At 38.5% G+C, this 14,172-nt stretch overlaps 1 protein-coding gene across 1 annotated transcript; it reads right to left on the bottom strand.

Annotated features, from left to right (window-relative positions):
- Positions 1-438: 438 nt before the first annotated feature.
- dcp2 (decapping mRNA 2) lies at positions 439-13,906 on the bottom strand. Its single transcript, XM_007574061.2, has 11 exons — positions 13,673-13,906; positions 11,624-11,775; positions 11,320-11,447; positions 9,958-10,056; positions 9,721-9,873; positions 9,519-9,631; positions 6,611-6,712; positions 6,214-6,322; positions 4,522-4,611; positions 3,444-3,495; positions 439-1,006 (listed from the first exon to the last, which is right to left on the bottom strand). The coding sequence occupies exons 1-11, from the start codon at positions 13,723-13,725 to the stop codon at positions 876-878; spliced, it is 1,182 nt and encodes a 393-aa protein (XP_007574123.1). The 5' UTR covers positions 13,726-13,906; the 3' UTR covers positions 439-875.
- Positions 13,907-14,172: the final 266 nt, after the last annotated feature.

Here is a 14,172-nt window from a genome sequence, read left to right as displayed (position 1 = left end):
TAAGTCCCCAAAATAAAATCTTAATTTCAGAGAAAACTGCTAAAAGCCAAACCCAATCAACAGAAAAAAATATGACAAAACGAGTGGCAAATTATGGCGTCAAACTAAAGACAAATAGTTTCAGAAAAGCTTTAGAATATATTCAACAGTTTGTGGTTTAAAATTTATGTCATTCACTGTAAGAAATGTGTCTGAAAAATTCTGGTTTTTGGTTAGAACACAGTGGCAGTGTCTGTAAAAGCAAATATATGAAGTCATTGTAAAACAAACTAGAAGTTCTCTGGCAGATGCAAAGCAAGTTAGCAAAACTATAAAGCTACAAACTCCAGAATTAAATGTACCTTCTTTAATAAAATCTAAACATCCAGATGTCAAGTAGTAATACTTGACATCTGGGTTAGGGTGTCAAGTAACCCAGACAAAGATGAAGTGTTGATAGTGATTCAACACCCAAATTTAATATGCTATCACTTCTTTTCACATTGTTTTATATTTAGCACTATCCCAAAATATTAGGTTTAAAATCTGAAAGTTTTTGAAATGAGAAATATCTTAGCTCTGCTGAATATATGCTAGTTTGAACAGTAGCCATCCATTGGGTGCAGTTTCCTGTGGATGTAACTTGGTGCAGTAATGTGAGAAGTACGTGAAGTCCAGCTTGATGAAAGAAGTGCTACATTATGAACTGACGTGAGAACAGTTGGACAGTAAAGGCAGGCAACATGAAACACTTTTCTACATGGTTAGAGAAATATGGACAAACTTCAGATGAATATGTGGGCTCACAACAAGGAAGGCAAAAAGGGAAAGAGCTTGTTCAGAAACATCTTTGTCCATGAAGATTAAAAGTCACTGAATGTAGAGTTTGATGAACATCAGTAATCAAAGCATTTCATGATGGCGTCTCTGTCAAATTTGAAATTCAGGAAAGCCTTGGAGGAAACCAAGTGCTCAAAGTCTTTGTCTCCAGCTGATGAATGGTAACTGGAACTGCTTGTAGCCATGTCTATAAAAACAAAAGAGATTTTTTTTTAAATTTATATAATATCTCAAACCATGAAAACAACACTATCATTTTCTAACTAAACTAGTGTCACTGAATAGCTAGTGGTAAATATAACCCATCTCAGTTTTCACTACTAAGTCCTTTTATTTTAACTTGTTCATATGACCAACTTACAAGTTTTCTCCTAGAGGTCATATTGTGCAGCTTTAATAAACATTAGACTAGTGCGCATTAGCAGTAGACTTAAGCATTAAGAGTAATCAGAATTAGTCTTAAAGTATTTTAAATATCTTCCACTTCCAGTGTTAAGTGTTCATTTTAAAATTAAAGTTTATTTGTCTTTGAGATTGTGAATTTGCATTATTATGCCATTATTAAAATATTACTTGAAAGTGGTCTCAAAGCAACCATATTATTATTTAACACACAGCAAAATCTTGTTATGGCAGGTCTCATCAGCAGTCATTGAGGACCGAGTTTGGACAACATTGCTCTAATGCAGAGGTTCCCAAACTGTGGGGCGCACCCCCTAGGGGGGGCGCCGTGCCATTGCAAGGGGGGCGCGGGAAGCCGTCTGGATGAAAAAAACAAAAAACAAAACATGAACGCTGTATGCGCTGGGTTTTTACCTTAAAGTGACCAACTCTCTGTTATTCCTGTCAATTTGATACAGTAGAGGCTTCCACACTTCCCATATCTGTGTCCTCTGTCACTTTTATCAGCAGTTAAAACTGTTTAATCTGTTGTTAACATGTTGTAACCTGTTTTTACACCTGTGCAGCAGTGAAGGAGACCTGCTGCTGCTGTACAGAGCTACGCAGGTGTGTTAGAATTAAGGCAGCAAACCAGCAAAACGCAAAGAACTTTTCACAGTTTTTCCCTCCAAACTAACCGACTGAGTTGAGTAAAGCTGTTGGATGCAGGTAATGTTAGCTAAAAGATGACTAGCTAATGTTAGCTAAAAGATGACTAGCTAATATCAATACAGAACCTTAAGCTTGTTAACAAGTAGGAGAAAAAGTTTGGGAACCACTGCTCTAATGCATAATGACAAATAAAAGAAATGAAACCCTGTAAATGTGAAGACGTTTCCAGATCAGCACTGGGAGAATAGATATTATTCAGACTGAACTGAGGCAACTTAAATTTTGGGCTTTTTCAGTAGCAGATAAAGAGGTGGGAAAATTTTGCTGTATTCATTGTGAGGTCAGGTCCAGTCCTGAAGGCTACTATCCTGCAACTTTTGGACGCATTTGTGCTCCAACACACTTGAATGAATCAAATGGTTTAACTCCCTCCTCTTCATAGCGTTGAGCTACAAATGAAGCTTGTATTGAAAAAAAGGTTGATTGTTTGAAGCTTTTCTGGAAAGTCCTTAAGTGGCATCTGGTGACCAAAAATATGAAAACATATATGACTGGCGTCATAAGGTTTAATTTTACAAATCTGAGTGTGTAGGTGCCAAAGTTCTCTTTCCAGGTCAAAGTAAAGGTTATACTTCATCTGGAAATCAACGTCTGAGAGTTTGAAGGACGAGTGGAGAGGCACAGAATACATGTTGCTTGAAGTTCAGTGTGAAGTTTCCTCAGCTGGAGTCATCTGCTCATGTTGGTCCACCGTTTTCTCAAGACCCAAGTCAGTGCAGCCGTCTGCCAGGAAATATTAGAGTACTTCATGCTTCTCTCTGCTGACAGGCTTTATGAAGAAGCAGATTTTATTTTCCAGAAGGTCTTCAGACCTGCCCAAACTGAAATGTACCAAAAAGCTGCTTCATTGAGCATGATGATATTGTTATTGACTGGCCAGCAAACAGAATCTACAGTTTTACAATGTCAGGAGGAAGATGAGAGACAGCAGAACCAACAAAGCAGATGACATGAAGGTAGCTATCAAAGCAACCTGAGCTTCCTGAACACCTCAGCAGAATCACTGGCTCATAGTCTCCAGGCCATGCTGAATTGATGAAGTAATTCCACCAAAAGACCCAACATTCTCCACCTGGTTCTAGTCAAACCAGTCGAGCTCTGACACAATACTCACAATACATTGTGTTGTTTTACTGACCCATTTGCTGGATCTTCAGCTTCAAGCAGACCACCACTACATTCAGTTCTGCCTAGATGTAGGAAGAGGCCTGGGAATGAGCCATTCATTTGGTCCAGGTGTGCTGGGTCCAGGTGTGCTGCTCACATTGCAGAGCAGTAGGTCTGGAGGACTGGACTTGGACACTCTAATTAAGGCATCTTAAAGCCCACCCAGACCATAGTCCCAGGACAACCACACAGTATAACCCCCCTAACCGTAACGGACTCTTTTGATCCTATCCAAAACATGTAAGCCAGTGATTCCTGAGGACCTGGATGGGGTCCAGAGGCACAAGCAGCACATGAAGACAAAAATATGATCTGAATTGGGTTTTAGACTTTATGCAGCCTACCTCTCTCAAACATATCTTGTAGTGGTCTGGGCTGAGGTCGTTTGTCTTCTTTCTGTTAAAGAGATGAAAGAAGGTTTGTAAAATAGGAGTCATTTCATGCCCACCCATACATGTTCCAACTCTGGATACCCATGAAAGAAAGAAGAAAGTTCAAATTTGAATTCTTTGAAAAATATTCAACATGTTGGAAAATAAGAAGCAAACCAGTATGAAGTAGCAGTGCTGCAGTCCTGTTGTGTTACCAGGGACTGCTAGGTTTTCCTTATTATCTAGTCATGCTTCAACATTGTAAGTCCTGACAGAATGTCAGACAACATACTGCTGGAAGTAGAAAGTCTCACAGCCAGCAAGAAAAAAACATCTTATTTTCAGACTCTCTTAAACAAGAACCTCTTTAAGAGGTCTTGAGAAACAAGGAAATCAGGATCATAAAAATGTGACTTATGACTTTAATATATTTTCTTGTGTAAATAGTTAAAAACCTCTTTATTGCTTTTATTATATGATGGGCACATAAAAATATATCTAATAATTTAAAGGCGCCACACTGCATTAGCTACCTATTTTCTGCTTAACGTCTGTAGTTCACCATATGATGATTTCTTTTGCTCAGATAACATCTTCAAAAATGAAGGAAGTGGAACATTCACACTGCACCCTGAAGTGACCCAAATCTGATTTATTTATTTTTTTTGCCTTAATGCGGCTTGTATCTGATCTATCCATGGCAGCTTGAATAATACAGATCAGATTTTTTCTAACACAACCCAGGCCACTTGGATATGTGAACGTCAATGATACTCGACAAATGTCACTATTCTGCATCCTGATATGCACAAGCAGGAAGAAAAACAACAACCATGGTAGACCATAATGAGGATTAAGTTGCTAATGTGCTGGCTCCGATTGGGTAACTACTTTCTGGTCATTTGGAGTTCACACAGGAGATCATGTACAAGTCACATACATTTTGAAATTGAATGACCATGCAAAGAAATTCTGATCTCACTAAAAATCGGAATTGAGCATTGTCACTGCAGTGTGGACGTAGCCTAAGTTTCAATGTGTCGCCACTAACCTGCTGGTTATTGGATCCATTTTCACTGGTTCCTCTCTTTACACAAGGAGAGTCCTGTCTTTTTCTGCCACTGCTTTTCAAAACCAGTTTCTGCAGAGAGAATACAGACCTTGAACAGCAGATAGTGGCTAAGCTGTGACAGGACAAGGACTCATCTTTTTACAATTTACAACCACCATCATGTTTTAGCTTTAGAAGAGTCATCAAAGTCAGACACAGGATAGTTGACTGATTACATATTATTAAGCTTAATATTAATGACATTAGGACTGAAAGGTAGATAGTTTTTATTGTTTAACTGACCTAAACATAAGACCCTCCTGAACATCAACTAAATACTGATATTCTGTCAGTGATGCAGTTTAGGAGTGAAGGGTTTGGTTTCTGGAAACAAACAATGTTTCTATTTGCTAAATGTCAGAATAAATGTCAGGAAGACTCTTTTCAAACCATTCTTCAAAGTCAAAAGTTTGCATATATTTCTCCTAGTATTTGGTAGAACTGACTTGTTGGAACTGACAGAAGGCTGCTTTGCTCACTCCCAGCTTTTCAGCTAAGTACTTTCTATGGGACTGAGATCAGGGCTTTGTAATGGCCACTTCAAAACACTGTATATGGTGTCCTCAAGCCACTTTGTAACCAGCCTGGCCACATGCTTAGTTTCATTGGCCATTAATAAAACCCACTTATGTGTATGTTTTAACCTCCTCTCTGAAGTCTTCTCCAGCTGGCAGTACAGCGCCCACACATCATGATACTGCCACCAGCAAACCTGTTGTTCTCAAGCTTGTAAGCTTGTTTATCCCCAAGAGTACCACAAACTGATACTGGATGTGTTCGACTCATCCCGATGAGTTTCTTTAGTTGGGGATGCTGTCAGGACTTGAAACCTGCCCTTGGGACTTCCTAATTGCAGTCACATTCACAAAACTGCTGCTTTGTTACAGCAACACAGACGGCAACATGTTGTCGCAACACATCCTAAGTGTTCTGCTCACTCAAGTCTAACAAATCTTGGATGCTTGGTCTCAGATTTTTCAGTTTCAACACAACTACAGCAGGGTCAGCAATGTCTTGAACCCTGAGAGCCATTTTTGCCCCTGGTGGAGATAAACAACATTTGTTTCAAGCCACAACTTAGTTTTACAATATGTGCAACAGCAGACTTGTTTTATAGGAAAATCTCAAGGTATTATATCAAACAGAATGAACACATTATCTTCAATATAACAGTCAAAAAATGTGAAAAAAAACTCATGTAGTTTGCTACTAAAAATGATTAATTGGCTAAGAAAAATATTCCTCACTGTATTAGTGTAATTCTTTATGCTATGCATATGTTGAATGACAATGCTTCAAAAACGTCTAAAGCTAGCATTTGCTATTACTTTTGTATTTTAGAACATTGATCAAGTCTTGAACATTTTTGGCCATTAGAAAACAGTGCAGGGTCTAAAGAGCCAATGCGTACAGAGTCCTGCACTACCAAACCAGCCTATGGTACTAGGATTGGCCCTACTGCTCTCTGTAACTTTGGCTAGACAGTAAAATTAATCCCATCACTCCATGATAAAAATCTCCATAGTAACTGCTGTGCTGACTGATAGGTGTTTGCTTATGTGTGCTAGAGCATCAGGGTAGATTTGGGGGAATATTCTGTAACAACAGAACAGTACTCTGCATGTCTCTGACCTGGTTGGGATCATTCTGGTTCATCTGCCCTGGAGTCCTCTGCTGCTTGTGTTTGGTCCACCCCTCTCCTGGATATACATCAGTGCCTGCATTGTTTCGGCTCTTTGACCTTAGATAGATACACAATAAAGAGTTTTGTGGAAGGTGGTAAGTGGGAAGGAAAGAATGTGTTCTGACTGGATGGATCAGGTCTGGATCCTTACATTAATCTAACCTAACATGAAAAACACAAAAACAGCAAACCAGACAATCATCCAATGCAAACCCCTGTGTTGATTTGCAGGCTTGCTGAGATTTAACAGGTTGCCCTGCCCACAATTCACCACTAAACTAAGTATTAGTACTTAGTTTAGAGCAAGTTTTAAGTATTCTCAGAACAGGTGGTGATTTATTTTACCGAATGCCGTCTAAAGGTTTGGATGGAGTCATCCTGTTGTTTGCCAGCTCCTCATCACTATCTGATTCACCCTTTAGTCTGTTAATCCATTCACGCAGTGGTCTGTAAAAGAACAAAGAGTTACATGAACAAGAGAGCAGGACACCAGTTATCTAGTGGAAACACACCTGAATATGGCTGCCTGTGATGGACCTTTGGAGATCTAAACTCGATCAATACTATCAGCCAATCAGATCAGGAATAACTACTATCCAAATGACATTGACATTTTCTACAAGAGTAAAACATTTTATTTATAATGCCCATTTTATATCAAACTGAGACCTCAAAGTTACAGTAAAATGTAACGTAAAATGTGATTTTAATTTTTTTGTGTGTGTTGAGGCTGCAGGACCAAAAATGACTAGTATGTAGCAATGAATAACAAACGTGTTTTTTCTCAGTAAACAACTTGTTGAGACCCATAGAAGTCAAACTAAAATTCAAATGTTGCTTAGATATGAGTTTGATTCATATAATCTCTGCTACACATTTACAAAAATGTAAGGCTCTGACTAAAAAGTTTTAATAAGTAACTCCACATAATAAAATTCCTCATAAATATTGATTTATTGCCGAGGTTCTCAATACAAGTCATGTGTTATTTAAATTATAACTTAAGTTGCTTTAAACTTTTTGTTTTACTGTCAGCTGCAGTAGCCTCTCTGCTCTCAGCTCCCATACTGAGCTGTTGGCTTGTGCTAAGGCTCAGCTGCTCCCGTTTTAAACTATTAAAGTAAGAGTTAGAGAGCTAAATATAATTGAAATATTGACTACCTTCGACAGAAAAAAGGAGCTAAGTGTTTGAAAGCAATGTAGCAGTTTTGCTAGTTTTGATTTCCAAGGCATAAGGTGGCAGTTTATCAAGATTCAGCCAAAGTAATGAAATAATGAACTGTGGACTGATTTTTATTATCAATGTGTTTCTTTCTATTGAGCAGTGAAAGTAAATAAAATGTGTTGCATGTCTTTTGCTTTAAGTATTTACTTACTGGAGGGTTTTTTGTTAATGCTGCAGACTCACAGCTAACAGCTAGCTCCTCACTTCACCGGCTCTAGCCTGTGTCATTCATAGACATCATATACGTAGACGCCTCATGGAGCCCTGAGTCGTACGTAAAAGCGTCCGCCATGTTCTATGTGGCAGCAGGGCGATCAGAGCTCCTTAAGTCCTGTGCTGTGTGGACTTATTTCAACCGTTTTACGAAACAAACTGGATTCCCTGGCATTACCTTCCACAGGTAAGGATGAAAGATCAGAATTACTTTACTTTGCAGCCAGAAATTCGCTTCTAAACAACCGAGAAATATTTTCTATGTAGCTTAATTGGCCCGAAATAACCGCTGATTGTTAGCTTAGCAGCTAACGTTTTCACACTGTTTTCTAATGAGAGAGAGCTGATGAAAAACCGCTGTTAGAGGAGAAGTTAATTAAAAAACAGAGGATTTAGTGAGGAAAGATCAGTCAGGATCAGAGCTGGAGCTGCTGTTCTTCAGTCTGTTTCCCAGCTCAGCTTCACCATGTCGGTATTTAGCTATAAAGATGCTACGAGTCAGAGCCCAACATGATGAAAATGTCTTTTTATGAATGTGAAGGAAACATATATGTATTTTCTATTTCACTTTTGGATAATTTCTCTTTTATCCTTGGCTTTAGCCTGTGAACCAGGACGTCTCAGAAGTCAATGAGGTCTCCCAGTGTGACCAGCAGACTGAAGCCTGTGACCAGTGTTCCCAGTATAATAAATAAATGTTTTATTCTTTCACTTTTTGTGTATTTTTAAATCTCAATCTGAAGTATTAGTGTATTAATGTAGCTTATATAATGAAATAAAACTAATTTACTCTGTTAGAATTATTTTCACTCTTTGCTGTCAGTAGCAGAGTTGACATACTGTAATAAATATTTTTTCTCTGGAAAAAAGTAAGAAAAATGTGTAGTTTATTGTTTGACAATGACTGATTTATAAATCAAAAGTCATTTCTCAATGTATAGAAAATAAATACAAGAAAATAATTTGTTTCTTGTCTTGAAATGTTAAATGTACATTAAATTATGAAAGTATGTTCTTTAATAAAACATTGTAAAAGTGTGTCTGTTCATCAATGTTAATGATGAACAGACACAGATAGAAATGATCAGAATCATTTCTATCAAATAAAAACATTGTGCTCTTTATTCAGAAATGCCCCAAAACAATTAAATAATCACATCAAAAGTTAGAAACTCTGTCTTTAGTCATTTCTTTGATTGCCAAATAAATTAGTGTGTGAGAGAAAATGTGTCAATGACGGGTATTAATTAAAATACTTTGTAGAACGGCACTTTTTGAAGTTCGGTCCATTTACCTGTATTAGCTTACTGGCACATATTCCACATTCAATATGGCGGATGCTGTGATGTTTCGCAGCAACGGCCGACCCACCCCATGAGGGGTCTACGTGTTCATGTCTATGGTGTCAGTAGCTGTTGCTCCTCCTACATTTTGGACTGAACCATTGTTCTAACAATAGTGGGGGTGACCTAAAAATTAATTCTTATTTTTTTCTTAATGGCACATTTACTTCGTTCTTTGTTTCTATTGCCTTTTTTATATTGATATTGTTTAAATACTAGGGTTTCTTTCATAATTTCTTTGAGGGGGACAATTCTAGACTTTTCCAAGATTGGGGGGATCTGGACTCCCCTGACCCCCCCGGGATTTACGTCTATGGTTATAGATAAACTAAAACACATGCCATTTAACTTTGGTACTGAAATTTTGAAAAAGGTGAACAAGCGTCTCGTGCTGGCACATACATTGACATATTTCTGAATTAAGATCCTGTTGTATGTTGTACTAATACAACTACTTGTAAACTGTTACTACCTGATGAATGGAATGGCCATGAAAAACCGATTAGGCGCTAGTCCCAGTTTAGACTTTGGGGTCATGTCATTCCTGTGGCAGGGCAGCTTCTCGATAGGAAACCATTCAATGTTCTGGAAAAAACGAAAACAAAATTTGTTTGGAAGAAATATGTCTTAACAATAGAAATCAAGCACTTCCAAATGTTGAAAAGTTTCTCTACCCTGATCTCTTTCCGTGTTTTGGGGTTGAACTTTGTATCCTTAGGTACTCCTGGGATGATATAGAGTCGTACCAACTGGTCAGTTATCTTCTGCTCAATGTACACGTCTTTGCAGATGCGGTTCTTGATATCAAAACCTGTCTCCTCCAGCACCTGCAGTTAGATGTTCTGCTTGAAACACACATCAGAGACAGTTATACTGCTTTAAACTCAGTCAACAAGACCTGGAAGACTCACTTCACGAACTGCACAATCATGAGGAGCTTCATCCTCATTCACTTTCCCCTTTGGGAATCCCCAGCCGGACTTGGCCAGGTAGCCCTGAACAAGCAGCGCCTGGAAGGAAAAACTATACTAGTTACATATCACGCACACGGGCGCAACTACATATTATTTAGGTGGATGCGAAAACATAAAACGCGTCCCCCCCACCCCTCAAAGGAAGGTACGTAAGGGTGAAGGAGCGTAGAAAACATACGGTCGCTCTATCTGTATGAGCGATCGTATGTTTACCCCCCCACCGAGACGAAGACACATGAAAGGTAAAACTCGCTACATTTACATTTATATGTGCGCGAGGTGAAGGAGTGTAAGGGCGCGGTGAAGTGGAATGTGTCAATGACGGGTATTAATTAAAATACTTTGTAGAACGGCACTTTCTGAAGTTCGGTCGCTGCACCAGAGGGGGCGCCGCTCTGGTGCAGCGCCCCTATGTGTTGCATGCGCTGCATACCCACTTTTTGTGCCACTGATCACACACATACACGCACGCACACCCTTTCATGGCCATGAGAGAACACTGATTTGATTGATTCGATCAATGATTTAATCTAAACATATTTGTATCTCACACAACAATACATCATTTGGGCTAAACAGTGCAAATAAGAATGTTTGATAAACAGGTTTATTCTATGTGGAGAATATTTCATTCAGAAATGTCAATTTGTTACATTAAGTGCCATTACCTTTATTCTCAGTATGCAAATTTTGTACATTCAATGAGGCCTTGCATTATTTAATGTTTTTTTCCTGAATATTTGAGTATCTCTCTGTTGTTGTTTTTTTTAATAACCATGTGATTGTAGTTTAAAAGATGATATGGACATTATGCTCAGCACATTAATGTCCATAATGTTATCTAGTTAAAAATAAAGGAAAAAAAAAAAAAAAACTAATTCAGTTCACAGCTACAACTGTGTGCCAACCAAACATGGAGAAACAGCATTCAGCTTCTATGCACCACAAATCTTGAATAAATTTCCAGACAACTGCAAAACAGCTGAAACACTGAGTTCCTTTAAATCTAGACTAAAAACCTACCTGTTTAGAGTTGCTTTTGAATCATAATCATTGAATCAGTAAACAGTCAAAAGTTTACAATTATCAAGGAGAATACTTCCTATTTTTGTGTTTTTATGATATAAAGCACTTTGAAATGCCTTGTTGCTGAAATGTGCTATACAAATAAACTTGATTAAGATTTTTAAAGTGAGCCTGCAATGTTTTTAGCTATTAAGTAAGAAATGACAGACTGACAACAGCCGAACTGAACTAACTTCTTACTGTGATTTATGTCTACATGCAACATAAACTCACATTCTCCAGTGATTCATCTAGAATAATTGCCCCATACGTGGGTACACCCATCTTGTACTCCTTCCATTCCTCCAGAACCTTCTGCACATCCTCTCCATGCGGCAGCAGAAATGGACAATGATGGAAAAGTTTACAGTTGTCAAGAATAATAGTACCTATTGCCATGAAGACTTCCTACATTATGTCTGTCCTGCAATTTATTAAACCCTAAAAGAGCTAAGAGAACACATCTCCACAAAGGTTGTACTAAAATGACTAGAAATGTCTTGAGAGCTGTTTGAACAGACACCATATGAAAGGATATCAGCTTTGGCGAAGTCTCTGATTCCACACTGAGGTGCTCCTGGAGTGTTTTGAATGCAGAAGTCCAGATAAAACCAGTGAGCCAGCTCAATCTGGAAGCACACACGAATAGCGTTGTCCCGCTCCTCGCTGGGGATGTGGAGGATGAATCGACTACACAAACACAGACGAAAACAAATCCTCTCAGGGTTCCCAATCATTTTTCCTTACCAAATACCACTGTTGTCCAGATTCAAACTAACAGGAATCTCAGTCCATTTTTGACTTCCCCAAAATTTCAACATTCCGTTGAAATTTGAAAAATGGAGGACTTTAGGTCTGAAGGTACCTAAAGTACCTTCAGATTTTAAGTACTGAAGTCAGATCTTAAATGAAAAACTTATGTTTATTTATCATAATGTTTATTTATCCTTTAAAGCAGGGTCATCATGTAACATCCAGATTAGCAGTGGTTGGCATCAGCTGGGAGAGACGTCTTAATATTCCTGGTACTGAAACTTTATTATGTAGAAACATATAAAAGCTTCAGTTGTTAAGGAGTCATTTTAATTGCCCATACTGAGCCAGTTTCCTCCATTGTCACCACATGTTTACTGAAATGGATGAAATTTCTGGACTTCTTTAGATATAGAAATTAGGGCTGCACCAATTGCAGATTTCTGGCCGATTGCTGTTTACTGATCTTTACAAAGTCTAATCTGCCCATTCCGATTTTGTCCAATACCTTTTTTCTATGAAATGTTGCTAAATATAGCAAGAAAGTTGCTGAGTTAACAACAGTGGAGTGACTATTGTTAACCTCAAACATGCAGACATGACCTGGTGGGTGGGTCTGTCAGTCAACCCTCTCACACGGCAGAGTAAAAGAGGACAGTGGCTGATTTTTAGACCTTTGCCGAGGTAGGTAAAACTGGTGAATAAGATCGGCTTCTCTTAAGTATCAACTGATCAACAATTGACCAAAATTAAGGAAATTAGTGCAGACTTATTGGCTGGACAATTTATTGGTACACCTGGAATAAAAATTTTGACCAATCAGCCTTGTAAACCAAACTTCTTTTTTTAATAGTATGAAGCCATCTACAAGGAGGGACAAAGCAAACCATACTTTATCTGGCAGCTAAAGACCTTCAGTGCAGCTAAATGCTGCAGATCTGAGGTCTGTTGTGGAGACCACGTTGTCCTTCCATCATTTGCTGGGGAAGCAGCTTCAGTGCCAAGGACTTAAAGTGTTCCTGACATGATAAAACCACTTACATGATTTAAAAGATTTACTGCACTTTCATTTTGTGTACACAAAAGCTTTTAATGATAAATATTTCTCACAAAATATTGTAAATGCAGAGTGTCGCTGTTATTGTCTGTAGTAACTAAGTTTTGGAGGAAGAAGCTAGATGGAGTGATGAAGAAGAGGTAGCTGGTTCAACTGAAGGACTGCAACACTATTCAGTTTAATTGTTTTTTGTGTCCCCCCCCTTTTTATCAGACTGCCATACAGTGTGTCAGTCACAGACTTCTTCAGAGATCCTACAAACCAATAGCCAAATAAACTGAAGTGAATTGTAAATACAGGAGGATGGAGTCACATGGAGGTACTCTGTTTACTTTCTCTATGTACTCTACTTTTCCAGACTCTGTAGAAACATTGGCATCAGAGCTGTTTCTTGAGTAATTGTGCAGCACTGAGGTCTGGCAGTGCACTTTGGGATTTTACTGTTGAGAATGTGTAACATCTAGAGTTATTTAATGTCTGCCCTGTCCCGCCGGCCCAGTTTGAATGAGCAGGTCAAGGGGACACTACAGAGGACGCAGGATACCGAGGAGAGGAAAAACCTTCAGTTTCCTTCAGGCTCCAGCAGTGGTTCTCAGCACTTCATGCAGTTTCTGACAGAAACAATAATGGCTCCGCACTGAATGCAAACATGCCTACTCTGATTTAGGACACAAACAAATTAATCCAGTGTAACACACTTTACAAAACGGAAAGCATGTAACAACATTTGACTGCCCTAGAGTAGCAAACAGTCGGAGCCAGTAAATCGTCTCCTACCTGCACAGATCGTCTAGTACGCTGGTGGGAATTTCCACTCTTTTGGTTTCCATGCTGGCTGAAAACGTCACGCTTCTGTCTCAGAGTACTTATGTAACAAACATCCTTCGGTTATATTCCCACTGTAGTTATAATTCTCCCCTCAAACAGAAAACTAAAGAGACAAAACTCCGATGATCCCACCAGGAAAACAGATCGCTTCTCTGCTAAGCATGCGCAAGCCTAAACAATGTTTTCTTCTGGTTTCCGGAAGTTTCGTGGACTTCACTGCCCCCCATAGGTGAATAATAAAAAAAACTTTGGTATGACAAGCTTCTTAGGAGATCCAGTAGTAAATAGAACATTTCGTCTCCATAATTTTCAATTTTCTATTCACTCACGTACATTTGACAAACTGTTTATCCTGAATGTTAAAAATTAAAAATGAATCCACACATTACAGGCTTGTAGACTGAATTAAATTGTAAATCGTAAATCGATTTAATCGTAAATCGTATTAA

The sequence above is a fragment of the Poecilia formosa genome, unplaced genomic scaffold, assembly GCF_000485575.1.
Source record: "Poecilia formosa unplaced genomic scaffold, Poecilia_formosa-5.1.2 Scaffold343, whole genome shotgun sequence".
Classification (NCBI taxonomy): Eukaryota; Metazoa; Chordata; class Actinopteri; order Cyprinodontiformes; family Poeciliidae; genus Poecilia; species Poecilia formosa.
This window is presented reverse-complemented; position numbering and strand designations above follow the sequence as displayed.